At 47.3% G+C, this 23,046-nt stretch overlaps 1 protein-coding gene across 7 annotated transcripts in view; it reads left to right on the top strand.

The window, feature by feature from the left end:
• The window catches only part of LOC137379776 (transcription factor Spi-C-like), a 149,395-nt gene that overhangs the window by 106,455 nt on the left and 19,894 nt on the right, over window positions 1-23,046 (top strand). For 2 of the 7 annotated variants that reach the window (XM_068051137.1, XM_068051138.1), the window contains exon 2: window positions 22,443-22,533. The exons of 2 other annotated variants lie outside the window; for them this stretch is intronic. Coding sequence is in view for 2 of the 5 variants with exons in the window: in XM_068051141.1 (XP_067907242.1) it covers window positions 17,823-17,859 (37 nt within the window). In the remaining 3 variants the exon portion in view is untranslated. Of the gene's footprint in view, window positions 1-17,799; window positions 17,860-22,442; window positions 22,534-23,046 lie in introns of those variants that run through there. 3 more of the 7 variants (XM_068051139.1, XM_068051141.1, XM_068051134.1) reach the window with 3 other exon arrangements.

Raw genomic sequence — 23,046 nt, 5'->3', positions numbered from 1 at the left:
CAGTGCATTCCAGATCCTAAACACTCACTGAACCTGCCTCCACCACACTCTCAGACAGTGCATTCCAGATCCTAAACACTCACTGAACCTGCCTCCACCGCACTCTCAGGCAGTGCATTCCAGATCCTAAACACTCACTGAACCTGCCTCCACCACACTCTCAGACAGTGCATTCCAGATCCTAAACACTCACTGAACCTGCCTCCACCGCACTCTCAGGCAGTGCATTCCAGATCCTAAACACTCACTGAACATTCCTCCACCACACTCTCAGACAGTGCATTCCAGATCCTAAACACTCACTGAACCTGCCTCCACCACACTCTCAGACAGTGCATTCCAGATCCTAAACACTCACTGAACCTGTCTCCACCACACTCTCAGACAGTGCATTCCAGATCCTAAACACTCACTGAACCTGCCTCCACCACACTCTCAGGCAGTGCATTCCAGATCCTAAACACTCACTGAACCTGCCTCCACCACACTCTCAGGCAGTGCATTCCAGATCCGATACACTCACTGAACCTGCCTCCACCACACTCTCAGGCAGTGCATTCCAGATCCGATACACTCACTGAACCTGCCTCCACCACACTCTCAGGCAGTGCATTCCAGATCCTAAACACTCACTGAACCTGCCTCCACCACACTCTCAGGCAGTGCATTCCAGATCCGATACACTCACTGAACCTGCCTCCACCACACTCTCAGACAGTGCATTCCAGATCCTAAACACTCACTGAACCTGCCTCCACCACACTCTCAGACAGTGCATTCCAGATCCTAAACACTCACTAAACCTGCCTCCACCACACTCTCAGACAGTGCATTCCAGATCCTAAACACTCACTGAACCTGCCTCCACCACACTCTCAGACAGTGTATTCCAGATCCTAAACACTCACTGAACCTGCCTCCACCACACTCTCAGACAGTGCATTCCAGATCCTAAACACTCACTGAACCTGCCTCCACCACACTCTCAGACAGTGCATTCCAGATCCTAAACACTCACTGAACCTGCCTCCACCACACTCTCAGACAGTGCATTCCAGATCCTAAACACTCACTGAACCTGCCTCCACCACACTCTCAGACAGTGTATTCCAGATCCTAAATACTCACTAAACCTGCCTCCACCACACTCTCAGACAGTGCATTCCAGATCCTAAACACTCACTCAACCTGCCTCCACCACACTCTCAGACAGTGCATTCCAGATCCTAAACACTCACTGAACCTTCCTCCACCACACTCGCAGACAGTGCATTCCAGATCCTAAACACTCACTCAACCTGCCTCCACCACACTCTCAGACAGTGCATTCCAGATCCTAAAGACTCACTGAACCTGCCTCCACCACACGCTCAGACAGTGCATTCCAGATCCTAAACACTAACTCAACCTGCCTCCACCACACTCTCAGACAGTGCACTCCAGATCCTAAACACTCACTGAACCTGCCTCCACCACACTCTCAGGCAGTGCATTCCAGATCCGATATACTCACTGAACCTGCCTCCACCACACTCTCAGACAGTGCATTCCAGATCCTAAACACACACTGAACCTACCTCCACCACACTCTCATACACTGCATTCCAGATCCTAAACACTCACTGAACCTGCCTCCACCACACTCTCAGATAGTGCATTCCAGATCCTAAACACTCACTGAACCTGTCTCCACCACACTCTCAGACAGTGCATTCCAGATCCTAAACACTCACTGAACCTGCCTCCACCACACTCTCAGACAGTGCATTCCAGATCCTAAACACTCACTGAACCTGCCTCCACCACACTCTCAGACAGTACATTCCAGATCCTAAACACTCACTGAACCTGCCTCCACCACACTCTCAGACAGTGCATTCCAGATCCTAAACACTCACTGAACCTGCCTCCACCACACTCTCAGACAGTGCATTCCAGATCCTAAACACTCACTGAACCTGCCTCCACCACACTCTCAGACAGTACATTCCAGATCCTAAACACTCACTGAACCTGCCTCCACCACACTCTCAGACAGTGCATTCCAGATCCTAAACACTCACTCAACCTGCCTCCACCACACTCTCAGACAGTGCATTCCAGATCCTAAACACTCACTCAACCTGCCTCCACCACACTCTCAGACAGTGCATTCCAGATCCTAAACACTCACTGAACCTGCCTCCACCACACTCTCAGACAGTGCATTCCAGATCCTAAACACTCACTGAACCTGCCTCCACCACACTCTCAGACAGTGCATTCCAGATCCTAAACACTCACTGAACCTGCCTCCACCACACTCTCAGACAGTGCATTCCAGATCCTAAACACTCACTGAACCTGCCTCCACCACACTCTCAGGCAGTGCATTCCAGATCCTAAACACTCACTGAACCTGCCTCCACCACACTCTCAGACAGTGCATTCCAGTTCCTAAACACTCACTGAACCTGCCTCCACCACACTCTCAGACAGTGCATTCCAGATCCTAAACACTCACTGAACCTGCCTCCACCACACTCTCAGACAGTGCATTCCAGAGCCTAAACACTCACTGAACCTGCCTCCACCACACTCTCAGACAGTGCATTCCAGATCCTAAACACTCACTGAACCTGCCTCCACCACACTCTCAGACAGTGCATTCCAGATCCTAAACACGCACTGAACCTGCCTCCACCACACTCTCAGACAGTGCATTCCAGATCCTAAACACTCACTGAACCTGCCTCCACCACACTCTCAGACTGTGCATTCCAGATCCTAAACACTCACTGAACCTGCCTCCACCACACTCTCAGACAGTGCATTCCAGATCCTAAACACTCACTGAACCTGCCTCCACCACACTCTCAGACAGTGCATTCCAGATCCTGAACACTCACTGAACCCGCCTCCACCACACTCTCAGACAGTGCATTCCAGATCCTAAACACTCACTGAACCTGCCTCCACCACACTCTCAGACAGTGCATTCCAGATCCTAAACACTCACTGAACCTGCCTCCACCACACTCTCAGACAGTGCATTCCAGATCCTAAACACTCACTGAACCTGCCTCCACCACACTCTCAGGCAGTGCATTCCAGATCCTAAACACTCACTGAACCTGCCTCCACCACACTCTCAGACAGTGCATTCCAGTTCCTAAACACTCACTGAACCTGCCTCCACCACACTCTCAGACAGTGCATTCCAGATCCTAAACACTCACTGAACCTGCCTCCACCACACTCTCAGACAGTGCATTCCAGAGCCTAAACACTCACTGAACCTGCCTCCACCACACTCTCAGACAGTGCATTCCAGATCCTAAACACTCACTGAACCTGCCTCCACCACACTCTCAGACAGTGCATTCCAGATCCTAAACACGCACTGAACCTGCCTCCACCACACTCTCAGACAGTGCATTCCAGATCCTAAACACTCACTGAACCTGCCTCCACCACACTCTCAGACTGTGCATTCCAGATCCTAAACACTCACTGAACCTGCCTCCACCACACTCTCAGACAGTGCATTCCAGATCCTAAACACTCACTGAACCTGCCTCCACCACACTCTCAGACAGTGCATTCCAGATCCTGAACACTCACTGAACCCGCCTCCACCACACTCTCAGACAGTGCATTCCAGATCCTAAACACTCACTGAACCTGCCTCCACCACACTCTCAGACAGTGCATTCCAGATCCTAAACACTCACTGAACCTGCCTCCACCACGCTCTCAGACAGTGCATTCCAGATCCTAAACACTCACTGAACCTGCCTCCACCACACTCTCAGACAGTGCATTCCAGATCCTAAACACTCACTGAACCTGCCTCCACCGCACTCTCAGGCAGTGCATTCCAGATCCTAAACACTCACTGAACCTGCCTCCACCACACTCTCAGACAGTGCATTCCAGATCCTAAACACTCACTGAACCTGCCTCCACCGCACTCTCAGGCAGTGCATTCCAGATCCTAAACACTCACTGAACATTCCTCCACCACACTCTCAGACAGTGCATTCCAGATCCTAAACACTCACTGAACCTGCCTCCACCACACTCTCAGACAGTGCATTCCAGATCCTAAACACTCACTGAACCTGTCTCCACCACACTCTCAGACAGTGCATTCCAGATCCTAAACACTCACTGAACCTGCCTCCACCACACTCTCAGGCAGTGCATTCCAGATCCTAAACACTCACTGAACCTGCCTCCACCACACTCTCAGGCAGTGCATTCCAGATCCGATACACTCACTGAACCTGCCTCCACCACACTCTCAGGCAGTGCATTCCAGATCCGATACACTCACTGAACCTGCCTCCACCACACTCTCAGGCAGTGCATTCCAGATCCTAAACACTCACTGAACCTGCCTCCACCACACTCTCAGGCAGTGCATTCCAGATCCGATACACTCACTGAACCTGCCTCCACCACACTCTCAGACAGTGCATTCCAGATCCTAAACACTCACTGAACCTGCCTCCACCACACTCTCAGACAGTGCATTCCAGATCCTAAACACTCACTAAACCTGCCTCCACCACACTCTCAGACAGTGCATTCCAGATCCTAAACACTCACTGAACCTGCCTCCACCACACTCTCAGACAGTGTATTCCAGATCCTAAACACTCACTGAACCTGCCTCCACCACACTCTCAGACAGTGCATTCCAGATCCTAAACACTCACTGAACCTGCCTCCACCACACTCTCAGACAGTGCATTCCAGATCCTAAACACTCACTGAACCTGCCTCCACCACACTCTCAGACAGTGCATTCCAGATCCTAAACACTCACTGAACCTGCCTCCACCACACTCTCAGACAGTGTATTCCAGATCCTAAATACTCACTAAACCTGCCTCCACCACACTCTCAGACAGTGCATTCCAGATCCTAAACACTCACTCAACCTGCCTCCACCACACTCTCAGACAGTGCATTCCAGATCCTAAACACTCACTGAACCTTCCTCCACCACACTCGCAGACAGTGCATTCCAGATCCTAAACACTCACTCAACCTGCCTCCACCACACTCTCAGACAGTGCATTCCAGATCCTAAAGACTCACTGAACCTGCCTCCACCACACGCTCAGACAGTGCATTCCAGATCCTAAACACTAACTCAACCTGCCTCCACCACACTCTCAGACAGTGCACTCCAGATCCTAAACACTCACTGAACCTGCCTCCACCACACTCTCAGGCAGTGCATTCCAGATCCGATATACTCACTGAACCTGCCTCCACCACACTCTCAGACAGTGCATTCCAGATCCTAAACACACACTGAACCTACCTCCACCACACTCTCATACACTGCATTCCAGATCCTAAACACTCACTGAACCTGCCTCCACCACACTCTCAGATAGTGCATTCCAGATCCTAAACACTCACTGAACCTGTCTCCACCACACTCTCAGACAGTGCATTCCAGATCCTAAACACTCACTGAACATTCCTCCACCACACTCTCAGACAGTGCATTCCAGATCCTAAACACTCACTGAACCTGCCTCCACCACACTCTCAGACAGTGCATTCCAGATCCTAAACACTCACTGAACCTGTCTCCACCACACTCTCAGACAGTGCATTCCAGATCCTAAACACTCACTGAACCTGCCTCCACCACACTCTCAGGCAGTGCATTCCAGATCCTAAACACTCACTGAACCTGCCTCCACCACACTCTCAGGCAGTGCATTCCAGATCCGATACACTCACTGAACCTGCCTCCACCACACTCTCAGGCAGTGCATTCCAGATCCGATACACTCACTGAACCTGCCTCCACCACACTCTCAGGCAGTGCATTCCAGATCCTAAACACTCACTGAACCTGCCTCCACCACACTCTCAGGCAGTGCATTCCAGATCCGATACACTCACTGAACCTGCCTCCACCACACTCTCAGACAGTGCATTCCAGATCCTAAACACTCACTGAACCTGCCTCCACCACACTCTCAGACAGTGCATTCCAGATCCTAAACACTCACTAAACCTGCCTCCACCACACTCTCAGACAGTGCATTCCAGATCCTAAACACTCACTGAACCTGCCTCCACCACACTCTCAGACAGTGTATTCCAGATCCTAAACACTCACTGAACCTGCCTCCACCACACTCTCAGACAGTGCATTCCAGATCCTAAACACTCACTGAACCTGCCTCCACCACACTCTCAGACAGTGCATTCCAGATCCTAAACACTCACTGAACCTGCCTCCACCACACTCTCAGACAGTGCATTCCAGATCCTAAACACTCACTGAACCTGCCTCCACCACACTCTCAGACAGTGTATTCCAGATCCTAAATACTCACTAAACCTGCCTCCACCACACTCTCAGACAGTGCATTCCAGATCCTAAACACTCACTCAACCTGCCTCCACCACACTCTCAGACAGTGCATTCCAGATCCTAAACACTCACTGAACCTTCCTCCACCACACTCGCAGACAGTGCATTCCAGATCCTAAACACTCACTCAACCTGCCTCCACCACACTCTCAGACAGTGCATTCCAGATCCTAAAGACTCACTGAACCTGCCTCCACCACACGCTCAGACAGTGCATTCCAGATCCTAAACACTAACTCAACCTGCCTCCACCACACTCTCAGACAGTGCACTCCAGATCCTAAACACTCACTGAACCTGCCTCCACCACACTCTCAGGCAGTGCATTCCAGATCCGATATACTCACTGAACCTGCCTCCACCACACTCTCAGACAGTGCATTCCAGATCCTAAACACACACTGAACCTACCTCCACCACACTCTCATACACTGCATTCCAGATCCTAAACACTCACTGAACCTGCCTCCACCACACTCTCAGATAGTGCATTCCAGATCCTAAACACTCACTGAACCTGTCTCCACCACACTCTCAGACAGTGCATTCCAGATCCTAAACACTCACTGAACCTGCCTCCACCACACTCTCAGACAGTGCATTCCAGATCCTAAACACTCACTGAACCTGCCTCCACCACACTCTCAGACAGTACATTCCAGATCCTAAACACTCACTGAACCTGCCTCCACCACACTCTCAGACAGTGCATTCCAGATCCTAAACACTCACTGAACCTGCCTCCACCACACTCTCAGACAGTGCATTCCAGATCCTAAACACTCACTGAACCTGCCTCCACCACACTCTCAGACAGTACATTCCAGATCCTAAACACTCACTGAACCTGCCTCCACCACACTCTCAGACAGTGCATTCCAGATCCTAAACACTCACTCAACCTGCCTCCACCACACTCTCAGACAGTGCATTCCAGATCCTAAACACTCACTCAACCTGCCTCCACCACACTCTCAGACAGTGCATTCCAGATCCTAAACACTCACTGAACCTGCCTCCACCACACTCTCAGACAGTGCATTCCAGATCCTAAACACTCACTGAACCTGCCTCCACCACACTCTCAGACAGTGCATTCCAGATCCTAAACACTCACTGAACCTGCCTCCACCACACTCTCAGACAGTGCATTCCAGATCCTAAACACTCACTGAACCTGCCTCCACCACACTCTCAGGCAGTGCATTCCAGATCCTAAACACTCACTGAACCTGCCTCCACCACACTCTCAGACAGTGCATTCCAGTTCCTAAACACTCACTGAACCTGCCTCCACCACACTCTCAGACAGTGCATTCCAGATCCTAAACACTCACTGAACCTGCCTCCACCACACTCTCAGACAGTGCATTCCAGATCCTAAACACTCACTGAACCTGCCTCCACCACACTCTCAGACAGTGCATTCCAGAGCCTAAACACTCACTGAACCTGCCTCCACCACACTCTCAGACAGTGCATTCCAGATCCTAAACACTCACTGAACCTGCCTCCACCACACTCTCAGACAGTGCATTCCAGATCCTAAACACGCACTGAACCTGCCTCCACCACACTCTCAGACAGTGCATTCCAGATCCTAAACACTCACTGAACCTGCCTCCACCACACTCTCAGACTGTGCATTCCAGATCCTAAACACTCACTGAACCTGCCTCCACCACACTCTCAGACAGTGCATTCCAGATCCTAAACACTCACTGAACCTGCCTCCACCACACTCTCAGACAGTGCATTCCAGATCCTGAACACTCACTGAACCCGCCTCCACCACACTCTCAGACAGTGCATTCCAGATCCTAAACACTCACTGAACCTGCCTCCACCACACTCTCAGACAGTGCATTCCAGATCCTAAACACTCACTGAACCTGCCTCCACCACACTCTCAGACAGTGCATTCCAGATCCTAAACACTCACTGAACCTGCCTCCACCACGCTCTCAGACAGTGCATTCCAGATCCTAAACACTCATTGAACCCGCCTCCACCACACTCTCAGACAGTGCATTCCAGACCCTAAACACTCACTGAACCTGCCTCCACCACACTCTCAGACAATGCATTCCAGATCCTAATTACTGACTACATAAAAACATTTGCATTTTCTTTCGCAAACACCTTAAATCACTATCCTCGGGTTCTTGAGATATTCACCAATGGGAACAGTTTCTCTCTATCTGCTCTGTCCAGACCTCTCTTGATTTTGAACACCTCGATCAAATCTCCTCTTCAACCTTCTCTTCTCTAAGGAAACCTGCCCAGCTTCTCCAGTCCATCCGTGTAACTGGAGTCCCCCATTCTTCTAAATCTTTGCTGCACCCTCTCCAATGCCTTCACATCTTTCCCAAAGTGTTTACGGAAGGAAACCTGCATTCCTTAGCCATTCTGGCTTCTATGTGACTCCAGTCCCACAGCAAAGTGATTGCATCTTGAATAAGTCTAGCAAGCTTGATTGCTGATTGTCCCCCTTCCAACTGTGAGAGATGATGGGATTGCAGCCTCAGAACATTTGTGAGGTCAGATGAGATCTTCTGCTGCACTTCCTTTGATGGCTGAACAAGCAAATTCTGGAAAGGCAATGCCCTCCACAAGTGCCACACGTGAAGTTGTTCCTTGCTGATGGTGCGGGATGATCTCTGCTGACACTTTGTTTGCAGCACTGGCTTCTGCTTTGGAGCTTCTGAAACCACATGTTGTTGTGGTGGCCAATTTCTGCTCACAGCTGGTGTCACCCTTTGCAAGAGCACCAGCTAGAGTTTCCCACATGTTGTGATTGATGTTGAGGGCTGTCATGTCTCTTTTGACGACATCCTTGAATCGGAACTTTGGGGCCCAATTGGTCTCTGGGCACAGGCTACCTCACCACATAGCATATCCTTGGGGATGGGGCCATCTTCCATCCTGTGCACTTGCCCAAGCCAGCGAAGCCTTCTTTGTTTGATTAGCGCTAGCATGTTTTGGCATGTTTGCCCTACAAAGGACTGCTTCATTGGTGACTTTGTCTTTCCATGTGATGCCGAGGTTGCGTCGTAGACACAGAAGCTGGAGGTTTTTGAGCCTTTTTTCTGGGTAGGTGGAAGTTCTCCAGGCACTGACACACAGCAAACTTAATATTAAACTTGTTTCAGTTGAATCAAACTGCTACCAGCGGTTCAGCAAGAAGGCCCAACATCACCACCTTCACAGGGCAGCTAGGCATAGGGCAATAAATGCTCACTTCTGTGTCAGACGGTTGTGGGTTTTAGCCCCACTCCAGTGACTTAAGCACATAATCTCGGCTAACACATAATCTATTCACCTCCGGATGTTTAACTACATTAAAAGTGATAAATGCATGTTTTTGTTCACACTTCAGTTCTGCACTATTGGTGGATCAGAACTGAGGGAGTGCTGCAATGTCAGGGCGTCAGTACTGAGGGAGTGATGCACTGTCGGAGAGTCAGTATTGAGGGAGTGCTGCACTGTCAGAGGGTCAGTACTGAGGGAGTGATGCACTGTCAGAGGGTCAGTACTGAGGGAGTGCTGAACTGTCAGAGAGTCAGTACTGAGGGAGCGCTGAACTGTCAGAGGGTCAGTACTGAGGGATCACTGCACTGTCGGGGGGTCAGTACTGAGGGAGTGCTGCACTGTCGGAGAGTCAGTACTGAGGGCGCGTTGCACTGTCAGGGGGTCAGTACTGGGGGTGTGATGCACTATTGGAGGGTCAGTACTGAGGGAGCGCTGCACCATCGGAGGGACAGTATTTAGGGAGAGCTACACTGTCAGAGATTCAGTACTGAGGGAGTACTGCACTGTCGGAGGGCCAGTACTGAGGGAGTGCTGCGCTGTCAGAGAGTCAGTACTGAGGGAGCGCTGCACTGTTGGAGGGTCGGTACTGAGGGAGCACTGCACTGTCGGAGGGGCAGTACAGTGGGAGTGCTGCACTGTTGGAGGGTCAGTATTGAGGGATGGCTGCACTCTCGGAGGGGCATTACTGAGGGAGTGCTGCACTGTCGGAGGGTCAGTACAGAGGGAGTGCTGCACTGTCGGAGGGTCAGTACTGAGGGAGCACTGCACTGTCAGAGAGTCAGTACTGAGGGAGTGCTGCACTGTCAAAGGGACAGTACTGAGGGAGCACTGCACTGTTGGAGGGTCGGTACTGAGGGAGCACTGCACTGTCGGAGGGGCAGTACTGAGGGAGTGCTGCACTGTTGGAGGGTCAGTACTGAGGGATGGCTGCACTGTCGGAGGGTCAGTACTGAGGGAGCACTTCACTTTCAGAGGGTCAATACTGAGGGAGCGCTGCACCATCAGAGGGGCAGTAGTTAGGGTGAACTACACTGTCCGAGGTACAATAGTAAGGGAGTGCTGCACTGTTGGAGTGACAGTATTTAGGAAGAGCTACACCGTCAGATGTGCAGTACTGAGGGAGTGCTGCATCGCCGGAGGTCCATCTTTCAGATGAGAAGTGAAACCGTGGCACCGTTTTCTTTCTCTGGTGGATGTAAAAGGTACCACGACCCTGTTTTGGAAAAGAGCTGGGGTGTTCTCCCCGATGTCCTGGCCAATTTCAATTGAAGTCAATTGTACAAAATTAAAATGACCCCCAATGTTATTTTGAATTTGTTCTCAGGATGTGTCTGACCCTAACAAGGCTGGCATGATTGCTTATTCCGAGTGTCCCAGAGAAGGCAGTGATAGACCTTCTTCTAGTTGCTATTTTATAACTGGAAGGCTTTGTTAGGCCTTGTCAGAGTGCATCAAAAGCAAACCATACAAGATGGGACTGGAGTCACATAGGTCAGACCAGATAGGGCGGGTAGGATACCTTTCCTGATGAATATCAATGAACCAACAACCATGGTCACTGTGTTCTGTACAGGAGACATATTACCACATTTATTGAATTCAGCTTCACAATTAGCCATGGTGGAATTTGAGCTCATGTCCTCTGCTTATCTATACCATTATACCAATAGAATAGCCCAGTTTCAACACCATCAGTGATCGCCAGAATGGTCCTGCATTGGGAACCAAGGTGAAGTGGAAATGGACAGTAAGTCCTGAGACTATTAGCCAGCTGCTGGAGAAGAGCAACCAAGAAGTCTCCAGTCCTGACGAGTCAATGGAAAGCGTTACCTTTTCTGGCCCACCTTGCCTTGTCATCATATCCTATCAGACCCTCCGCTCTGATGAGGTCTCAGGAGGGTTGGGGGTGTCTGGCAATGCTCACCGCCAACTTCTGTGAACAACCCTCGAAAATGGGCGCCCTCCCATCACACAGAGACACCATCTCCTGCTTTTGTTTCCATGGCTGCCCTGTTCCTGTGCTTGTTTTAGGTTTCAGACCCAGAGGTGCCTGTCTGGGGAAGGTTCTGAAATCCTAGCACAATGTAAAAGGCTGACAAGTTCCAGCGTAAGAGGTCCCCCTCGTTGTCCTTGATGTAATTGCTGGGAATTGAGTGCTACCAGGTTCTACAGGGAGATTGAAACATCAACTATCTCATATTTTTTGAACGGATGTTGCCTGACCAGTTAATCATAGAATCATAGAAATTACAATACAGAAGGGGACCATTCAGCCCATCATGTCTGTACCAGCTGAAAAAGAGCTATCCAGCCTATTTCCACATACGAGCACTTGGTCGATAGCCCTGTAGATTCCTTATCCAAAACATTTTAAAATGCAATGAGGGTTTATGCCTTTACCACTCTTTCAAGCAGTAAGTTCCAGAAACCTAGCACCCTTTGGGCAAAAAGAAAATCCCCTTAACTCACCTCGAATCCTTCTACCAATTACTTTAGATCATTTCCCCCTGGCTATTGACCTCTCTGCTAAGGGAAATAGGTCTTTCCTCTCCACTCTATCTTGGCCTCTCATTATTTTATACACTTCAATTAAATCTTCCCTCAGTCTCCTCTGTTCCAAACAAAACAAACCCAGCCTATCCAATCTTTTCTCATAGTTAAAATTCTCTATTCCCAGCAACATTCTCGTAAATCTCCACTGTACCCTCTCTGGTGAGATCGCATTCCCCCTGTAATGTGGTGACCAGAACTGTACGCAGTACTCTAGTTGTGGCCTAAATAGTGTTTTATACAGTTCCAGCTTAACCTCCTCGCTCTTATATTCCATGACTCAGCTAATAAAAGAAAAAATCCTATATGCCTTCCTAGCTACCTAACCAAACTGTCCTGCTACCTTCATGGATCTGTGGACATGCACTGCAAGGTCCCTCTGTTCCTTTACACCCTTCAAAATGGCGAGGACTGGGTGATTAATTTACAAGGATATAAAGCATTCAGAAAAGATAGAGAAGGAAAAAGGGAGATGGGATGGCAGCCCTGATTAGGGAAGGCGTTGCAACGCTGGAAAGGGAGCATGTCCCTGAAGGGGCAAGGACAGAATCCATTTGATTAGAGTTGGGGAGCAAAAAGGGTATAATCATACGTTACTCGGGGTATTCTATAGGCCTGCGAATAGTGAAAGAGAGATAGAGGAGCAAATCTGCTGGGAATTCACAGAGATGTGCAAGAACTATGGAGTGGTGATATTAGGGCACTTTAATTACCCAAATATCAATTGGAATAATTTTAGAGTAAGGAGTGGGGAGGAATTTCTGAAATGTGTTCAGGAGAACCTCCTTGACCAGTCTGTTCTCAGCCCAACTAGAAAAGAGGCATTGCTGGATCTGGTGCTGGGAAATGAGGTGGGCCAAGTGAACCAAGTGTCTGTGGGGGAGCACTTGGGTAAGAGTGATCATTGTATCATAAGGTTTATACTAGTAATGCAGAAAAGCAAGAAACAAAATAAGGTAGAATGTCTGGAAGAGGACTAATTTCAACGTGGTGAGAAGGGATCTAGCCAGGGTAGAATGGAATCAAAGACTGACAGGAAAAACTGTAAGAAACAATGGGTTATCTTTAAGGAAGAAATACATTCCAACAAGGGCGAAAGGTAGGGGAACCAGTAACAGGATGACAAGAGAGATAGAGATTACGATGAAACAAAAAAGAGACTGTATGATGCATATCAGGTGAACTCTTCAAGTGAGAATCAGGCCAAATATAATAAGCTGAGAGGGGAGGTGAAGAGGAAAATAAGACTGGCAAAGAGAGGACATGAGAATGGAATGGCAGTCAACATAAAAGGGAACCCAAAAATCTTCTACTGGCAGGTAAAAAGAAAGCGGGTAGTAAGAGATAAAGTGGGGCCTATTAGTGACAAAGAGGGCAATATATGCTTAGTGCATGGGGCAAGGCTAATATACTTAATGAGTACTTTGTATCAGTGTTCCCCAAGGAAATGGAATCTGGCAAAATATCAGTAGAAGCAGAGAGAGTGGAGTCAATGGATAGGGTAAAAATTGAGAAGGGGGAGGTACTAAAAGGTTGGCTATGCTCAGGGTAGATAGGTCACCTGGTCCGGATGGCTTGTATCCCAGATTGCTCAAGGAATTGGGGATGGAGATAACGGAAAGGCTTGCCATAGTCTTCCAATCTTTTCTGGATACGGCAGAGGTGCCAGAGGATTGGAGATTGGCAAATGTGGCACCCTTATTCAAGAAAGGGGACAGGACAGTCCTAGCACTACAGGCCAGTTAGTTTAACATCAGTGGTGTATAAGGTTTTGGAAACAATAAAGATCAACAGAGACTTGGAAGGTTTGAGTGAATTAAGCCAGCATGAATTTGTAAAAGGCAGATCATGTTTGACTAATCTAATTGAATTTTTTGATGAAGTAAAAGTGAAGGTTGATGAAGGGAATGTGGTGGGTGGTGTTTATATGGATTTTAAGAAAGTGTTTGATAGAAGACTAATTAACAAAATTGAGACTATTGGAATAGGAGGATCAGTGTCCACTTGGATTAAAAAATTGGCTCAGGTCAGAAAACAGCAAGTCACAGTAAATGGGTGTTTTTCAGACTGGAAGATGGTAGACAGTGGTGTTCCCCAAGGGTCAGTGCTGGGAACACAGCTTTCTTTACTATATATAAATAACTTGGATCTTGGAATACAGAGTAGAATTTCAAAATTTGCCGATGACACCAAACCTGGAGGAGCAGCAAACAGTGAGGATGATAGAAACCGCCTGCAACAGGACATAGATAGGCTAGCAGAATGGACAGAGAGGTGGCAGATGGAATTTAATACTGACAAATGTGAGGTGATGCATTTTGACAGAAGGAATAGGGAGAGGCAATATAGACTTAATGGCACAGTTCCAAAGGGCTGGAGTTTGTTCTCAGCCTGAAGTCGGGTTTTCTCGCAGAGGGGGGTAGGAGAATTGAAGTGGCAGCGGTTGCCACAGAGCCAGATGCCAGGATTGCTGGGCTCAATCTTCCCAATGGCAGTGAGGCTTTGTGGGCAGCACCTCCACCACTCTGCGACGGGACCCTACTTTAAATATTTAATAGCTCTCTGCGTTGTTTTAAATTTAATTCCCCGCGATCTTACCTTCAGTTACCAATCTTAAGCACGTCATGCAGCACTCATGCACCTTCACCTTCCTGTCCAGGATACGCTGGCACCACCGAGGTGGGGAAGGGGTCAACTCTGCATTACATTGAATTGTTAGCCTTTTAAAAATGGTGCCAGCACCTGTTCCTGCATCAGGTGACTCCGTGAGCGGCATCGCCAATGCTGCCCCGTTATGTGTTTGGGGAGGGCTGCCACCGTCAATTTGTTAAGTGGCCACCCACCGCATAATCGTGGTGGCATGGTGGCAAGGTGGCATGGTGGCAGGGGTCCTGTGCAGGGCGCCGCCATTTCTGCACCCACCACCGCTCCCAGCAGTGGGACAACAAAACCCAACTCAAAGAGTGTGCAGGAACAGAGCGATATGGGAGTGAATGTGCATCGATCTTTGAAGGTGGCAGGACATATTGAGAGAATGGTTAGTAAAGCAAATGGGATCCTGGGCTTAATAAATAGAGGCATTGAGTACAAAAGCAAGGAAGTTATGCTGAACCTTTATAAAGCTCTGGTTAGGCCCCAATTAGAGTATTGCATCCAGTTCTGGTCAGCACACTTCAGGAAGGATGTGAGGGTCCTTGAGAGAGTGCAGAGGGGATTTACCAGAATGGTTCCAGGGATGGGAATTTTAGTTACAAGGTTAGGTTGGAGAAGCTGGGTTTGTTCTCCTTCGAACAAAGGAGATTAAAGGGAAATTTGATAGAAGTGTACAAGATTATGACAGGCTTCGATACGTTAGACAAGGATAAACTGTTCCCATTAACTGATGATACAAAGACTAGGGGACACAGATTGAAGGTTTTGGGCAAGAGATGGAGGGGGAATGTGAAGAAGAAATTTTTTACACAGCGAGTGGTAATGACCTGGAACTCGTTGCCCACAAGGGTGGTGGAAGCGGAGACCATCAATGACTTCAAGAAGAAGTTGGATGGTCGCTTGAGGGCAATAGACTTGAGGGCTATGGGGATCGAGTGGGGGAATGGGACTGACTGGTTTGCTCCGCGGATAGCCAGTATGGACAGGATGGTCCAAATGGCTTCCTTCTATGCCGTAAATTATTCTTCAGAATCCTACCATTTATTGTGCATTCCCTTGAAGTCCCTTCCCAAATGCATTACCTCACACTTCTCTGGATTGAATTCCATTTGCCACTTCTCTGCCCACCTGACCAATCCATTGATAGCTTCCTGCAGTTTACAGTTTTCTTCCTCACTATCAACCACATGACTAATTTTTGAATCATCTGCGCCTTCTTAATCATGCCCCCTACACTTAAGTCTAAATCATTGATAAATACAAACGAAAAGCAAGGGATCTAGTACTGAGCCCAATGGAACCTCACTTGAAACAGCCTTCCAGTCACAAAAATACCCGTTGACCATAACCCTTTGCTCCCTGCCACAGAGCCAATTTTCAATCCAACTTGCCACTTCCCATTGGATCTCATTGGTTTTTACTTTTATGACCAGTCGGCCATGTGCAACCTTGTCAAAGGCTGACTAAAATCTATGTAGACTACATCAAACACACTACCGTCATCAACCCTCCTTGTTACCTCCTCAAAATATTCAGTCAACTTAGTCAGACACAAACGTGTTATAACAAATCCATGCTGACTGTCCTTGTCTGTACCTTACTAAGTGACGATTTATACTGTCTCTGAATATGATAATTGATTTGCTCACCACTGAGGTTAGGCCGACTGACCTATCCCTTTCTCCCTTTTTAAACAATGGGACAATGTTAGCAGTCCTCAGTCCTCTAGCACCATGTCTGTAGCCAGAGAGGATTGGAAATGATGCTCAGGGCCTCCATTATTTCCTCCCTTGCTTCTCTTAGCAATTAGATTAGTTTAGTGATACAGCGCTGAAACAGGCCCTTCGGCCCTCCGAGTCTGTGCTGACCATCAACCACCCATTTATACTAATCCTACACTAATTCCATATTCCTACCACATCCCCAGCTGTCCCTATATTTCCCTACCACCTACCTATACTAGGGGCAATTTATAATGGCCAATTTACCTATCAACCTGCAAGTCTTTGGCTTGTGGGAGGAAACCGGAGCACCCGGAGAAAACCCACGCAGACACAGGGAGAACTTGCAAACTCCACACAGGCAGTACCCGGAATTGAACCCGGGTCGCTGGAGCTGTGAGGCTGCGGTGCTAACCACTGTGCCACTGTGCCGTCCCACAATCTGGCATATATTTCATCCAGGCCTGGTGATTTATCTATTTTCAAACATGCTAAACCCCTTAATATTTGCTCTTTCATCATGTTTATCCCATCCAATATTTCACATTCCTCCTCTTTAACTACAATGTCTGCTTCATTTTTCCCTTTGTGAAGACAGTGTGAAGTATTCATTAAGAACCATGCCCACGTTTCCCACTTCCACACACAGGTTATTTTGTTGGTAATCGGCCCTAATCTTTCCTTAGTTATCCTCTTGATCTCTATATATGAACAAAACATCTTTGGGTTTGCCTCAATTTTATCTGCCAATATCTTTTCATGTCCTTGCTTTGCTTTCCTAATTTCCTTTTCAGTTTCACCTCTGTACATTCTGTACTCCTCTAGGCTTTCAGCAGATTTGAGCTCTCGGTATGTGACATAACTTCACTTTTTACACCTTGTCCTACCCTGTATACTGCTTGACATCCAGGAAACTCTAGTTTTGGGAGTCCACTCATCTCCAGAGTTTTGTGTTTTTACTAGAGAGAGAGATTACTGAGTCATCCTATTCTAGCTTCATATAAACTCTGATGTTTTTTTTAAAATTCATTCTCAGGATGTGGGCATCAGTAGCAAGGCTGGTATTTGTTGAAATGGGTAGTTTCCCCTTGAGAAGGTGGTGGTGGGCCTCCTTCTTGAACTGCTGCAGTCCGTGTGGAGAAGTTGCTCCCACAGTGCTCTTAGGGAGGGAGTTACAGAATTTCGTCCCGGTGACAATGAAGGAACAACGATATATGTCCAAGTCAGGATGCTGTGAGTGACTTGGGGGGGGGGGGGGGGGGGGGGTGGGGGGGGTGGTGGGGGGGTGAGAGGGGTGAGGTTGGAGCTGGGGTGTTTCTATGCACCTGCTGCCCTTGTTCTTCTAGGTGGTTGAAATTGTGGGTTTTGGAGATGATGTCGAAGGAACTTTGGTGAGTTGCTGAAGTGCATCCTGTAGAGGGGACACTCTGCAGTATTTGATATTTCATAATACAGTAGAAAAGGAGTTCATTCAGCCCATCAAGCCTATACCGTCTCTTTTGAAGAGCAAACCATGCTGACGTGTATCCCCTTTGTGTTAGTCGCACTCCTCCGTGCTTTCCCTTTACTCCTGCAATTGTTTTTCCTTCGAGTGTTTATCCAATTCCTTTGTGAAGGCTGCTACTGAACCTGTATCCACCAGGCAGTGCACTTCAAATCCTAACCACTTGTAATGCAAAACTACTTTTCTTCATGTTGCCTCTGGTTCTTCTGCCATTTCTCAATGTAAATCTTTCTCCACTAGAGAAAGGTCCAGATTGGGCCATAGAACAGAATCCCCCTAAAATACTGGTGCATTCCCAATTGCTTCATTTAAGTGAGGAAGCCGGAGAGTGATCAATAGGAATTTTTTGTATGGGTGGCACAGTAGACACACCTGATCATTGTGCATTTTGTTTCTGTGGATTCCAGCTTTATCTTATGATTGCTTCAAATGGTAAAGGGGAATTTCAGAGCCTTTGCAGTTGTAGAATTAACAATTTCAGCTGCCTCATTAACTTCTCCAAATTGCATAGCAAGTCACATGACATTACAGAGCATTTTGCAGTGTCATGTATCCCTTTTGCTTATTATACTTCTAACCACCAGAAATATAATGTCTTCAGTGGATTCCCTATCATGCTGATGCCTTACTAAAAAAAAGCCTCCAGTGTGATTCAAGTGACATTTTAGGTGGTGCTTTTCATAATAAAAACAGCTCCCTAAATCTCCACCTCTTCTTCCTCCCTTAAAACCCTCCTTAAAACCTACACCTTTCTCTGAGCTTTTCGTCACTATGCCTTTGTTGGCTCATTGCCAATTTTTATCTGATCCCATGAAGCACCTTGGGATGTTTTCCTGCCTTAAAGGACCTATGTAAATGCAAGTTGTTGTTGTGATTTATTTCTGTCAGAGATATGTGGAGCTAAGGTGAGCCCCATGCAGCTTCTAAACAGGTCTCCATGAGGTGCAAGGACATTTATATAGTGCCTTTAATGTAAGAAAATGTCCCAAAGCACTTCGAGTAGGAATATAAGAACAGGAGTAGGCCATTCAGCCCCTTGAGCCTGTTCTGCCATTCAATGAGATCATGGCAGATCTGTATCCTGACTCTATCCACCCCTCTGGGTTTCCTATCTTTTTATACCCTTGGCTAACAAAAATTTATTGTTATGGATAGGTGGTAAGTGGTGTGGGTGGCTTCCACTTTGCACCTCCCAACTGACCACAGATAGTGTTTTGTTAAAAATGGGGTGTTAGTCCTTGAGTGTTTTAGGATCAGATAAACAGACAAATGACTGGTTTTCTCACAGGCTAAATAAAAGAAAGATAACTTTTTTTTTAACAATTCCCGAAATGGTCGCAACCTCACCCAAGCACCCATTCACACACACATGCATACACAAGAATAGATAGAGAAAAGGGTAGGAAGCAATTAAAGTCCAAATTACTGTATAAGAATCTGTTGCTTAAAGAATCTTCAGAGTTTCTTTCAGGAGGAAATTTTATAACGGCGTTGCAGGCCTGAATGTTCCTTGTGTTGGAGTTGCTGCAGTATTGTAGTCTTCTGGGTTAAAACTCAGCCCAAAGTTTGTAGTGTGAATCTGGTTTACTTTCACAGATGAGAGTCTCAAAGTCACCTTGCAATTTCTCTGTGCAGTGGTTGTTCAAGTTGTTATTCAACAGGATTCTTCTGCTAAGCTGGACTGTATCTCTTAGCTTCCAGCTGGAACTGGCTTTCTGTGGTCTTTTATTGATCTCCTCTCTCTCTCAAGAGAGCGACCTTTTAAGGTAAAAATCCATCACGCTTGAGTCTCTGTCAAGTGAAACAGGACCCTCTCCTCTTGTGTGACCGCACAATGGTCCAGGATATGGAAACCATTACTTTCTGGTGGCGTCTGGATGAGGACCATTCTGTTACAATGGTGCTATTTTACACCTATACATTTTGGTTTGGGCTGTGGAGTCAGTCTGTCTACAGAACTTTTGTTAGTTCCATTCCTGCAGGTAGGAGTCATTCACATGAAATGGGCTTAGGAACATAGAAAATAGGAGCATGAGTCGGCCATTTGGCCCATCGAACCTGCTCTGCCATTCAAACAGATCATCTACTTCTATGTCATTTTTCCCAATATCCCTTGTTGTAATTAGTATCCAGAAATCTATTGATTTCTGTATTGAACATGCTCAATGATTGAGCTTCCACAGCCTTCTGGGGTAGAGAATTCACCTTTGAGTGAAGAAATTCCTCCTCATCTCAGTCTTAAATGGCCTGCCCCTTAGAGTCATAGAGAGATACAGCACTGAAACAGGCCCTTTGGGCCACCGAGTCTGTGCCGACCAACAACCACCCATTTATACTAAGCCTACATTAATCCCATATTCCCTACCACATCCCCACCATTCTCCTATCACCTACCTACACTAGGGGCAATTTACAATGGCCAATTTACCTATCAACCTGCAAGTCTTTGGCTGTGGAAGGAAACCGGAGCACCCGGCAGAAACCCACGCGGTCACAGGGAGAACTTGCAAACTCCACGCAGGCAGTACCCAGAACCGAACCCAGGTCGCTGGAGCTGTGTGACTGCGGTGCTAGCCACTGCGCCACTCTTATTCCATTACAATGTGTTTTCCCCAAAGCAAATTCAGATGCAGTTAATGAGTTTCATCTTTGCAGACAGGCTTGTTTATTGACAGTAAAGGAGGGGGGGGGGGGTCACCTGATCTCTACTCCATTTTGTCTGTGGTACAAATGTGCCCATTTTCTTGTGGTTGAGTTCAACAGTTGACTTTTATTCCATAATTCCTTCAGCTCATTGTTCATTTTCATCATGGCTCCTTCTGAGCATAACACTATCAATCTCAGATTTAAAATTATTCATTGAGCTAACATTTACACCATTTTGTGGGGGAAAGTTCTACCCTTCTACCACCCTTACATGAAGATTTCATTCTGTCATTCACACCTCCTCAAGACACATCTTTTGTTTCTTTTCTTGTCCCATTATCACTTCTGCAATCCTGCACCACCAACTCTTTTGTCATTTAATCTCTGCTATCTTCCACCCAATCACAGACCTTCCCTTTTGTTCTTTTTCCATCCTCCCCCATTTCACTTGCTTAAAACCTATTACATCTCTAACTTTTCCCAGTTCTGATGAAAGGTCATTGACCTGAAACGTTAACTCTGTTTCTCTCTCTCCACAGATGCTGCCTGACCTGCTGTGTATTTCCAGCATTTTCTGTTTTATTTCCTAGCTTGGTCTGACTCTCATTTTAAGGTAATGTCCCCTTGCCCTAGACTCCCCCCACCAGTGGAAAATGTTTCTATCTACCCTATCAATTCCTTTTAAAATCCTAAAAGCCTCAATCAATTCACCCCTTAACCTTCCATACTCTAGGGAACACAAGCCTAGTTTATGTAATGTACGAGCCCTTGCAACATTTAGCTGAATCTGCACTGCACTCCTTCCAAGGCTAATATTCAAAAGGTAATTGGATAAGCAACTGAAGAGAAAATATTTGCAGGTCTACGGATAAAGAGGGGCAGTGAAACTAGCTGAGTTGCTATTGCCAGCACAGACACAATGGGCAGAATGTTGTAACCAGTCTATGACTCTATACCTTAATGTGCAGTACCCAGAAATGTATCAAGTACTCCAGATGTGATCTAAACAGGCCTTTGTACAGATGTATTTGCAAAATTTGCTTCTCTTTCTATTCTAGCCCTCTAAAGTTCCATTGGTCTCTTTGATTGTTATTTGTACCTGAGTTATGCATTGCAAAATATCCCAAAATACTTCACAAATTGGACTGACGAAACAGACGCTGAGACGGAAAGGAAAGATTAGGAGAAGTGATCCAAGGGCTTTGAGAAGGTTCTTAAAAGTGGAGAGGCAGAGAGGTTTCGGGAGAGAGTCCAATGGAGTAAGATCCATGGTGTATGAAGGTTCTGCCATCAATGGCGAGCTGGAAGTGAAGGAGAATCCACCAAAGGCTGGAAGCAGAGGAGCAGAGTGTTTGAGAACAGGTCTCAGAATCACAGAATTGTTACACTGCAGAAGGAGGCCATTCGGCCCATCGTGTCCACACTGGCTCTCCGAAAGAGTAATTCCCTCAGTTCCATTCCCCTGCCTTCTCCCCATAACCCTGCACATTCTTCCTTTTCATATAACTGTCTAATTCTCTTTTGAATGCTTCAGTTGAACCTGCCTCCACCACATTCTCAATCAGCGCATTCCAGACCTTAACCACTTACTGCGTGAAAAAGTTTTTCCTCATGTAACTTTTGGTTCTCTTACCAAATAGTTTAAATCTGTGCCCTCTCATTGCAGTTTTGGACTGGAAGAACTGACACAGACAGGGTGGAGCGAGATCATGAAGGCATTTATAGCTGAGGACAAGGATTTTGGAGAAAAAACGTAGGTCAGTGAGTACAAGCCAGTATACGTGCGGCAGAGTTTTGGAGAAGTCGGAGTTTATTTATCCTGTTGTGAGAGTGTGTAGCAGGTTCAGAATGGCTCGATTATAAAATTTTCATCTGTGTTTTCCGATCCCTCCACAGCCTCACCTCCTCCCTATCTCTGTTGCCTCCTTTCAGCCCTGCAATCCTCAAGATCTCTGCACTCCTCCAATTCTGGCCTCTTGCGCATCCCTGATGTTAAACGCTGCACCACGGGCAGCCACACCCTCAGCTGCCAAGGCCCTAAGCTCTAGAGTTTCCTCTCTAAACCTTGTTGTCCCTCCACCTCTCTCTCCTCCTTTAAGATGCTCCTTAAAACCTACATCTTTGACGAAACCTCAGTGTTAAATTCTGTCTGATAATGTCTGAAACATCTTGGGACATTTTGCTACATTAAAGGAGCTATATAAATGCAAGTTGTTGTTGTTGGTGTGCAGCAAGGAGTGCGGTAGAGAAGTTGAGTATAGAAGTGACAA

The sequence above is a fragment of the Heterodontus francisci genome, chromosome 18, assembly GCF_036365525.1.
Source record: "Heterodontus francisci isolate sHetFra1 chromosome 18, sHetFra1.hap1, whole genome shotgun sequence".
Classification (NCBI taxonomy): Eukaryota; Metazoa; Chordata; class Chondrichthyes; order Heterodontiformes; family Heterodontidae; genus Heterodontus; species Heterodontus francisci.
The sequence above is the reverse complement of the archived record's forward strand: the minus strand, read 5'-3'. Positions and strand labels throughout refer to the sequence as shown.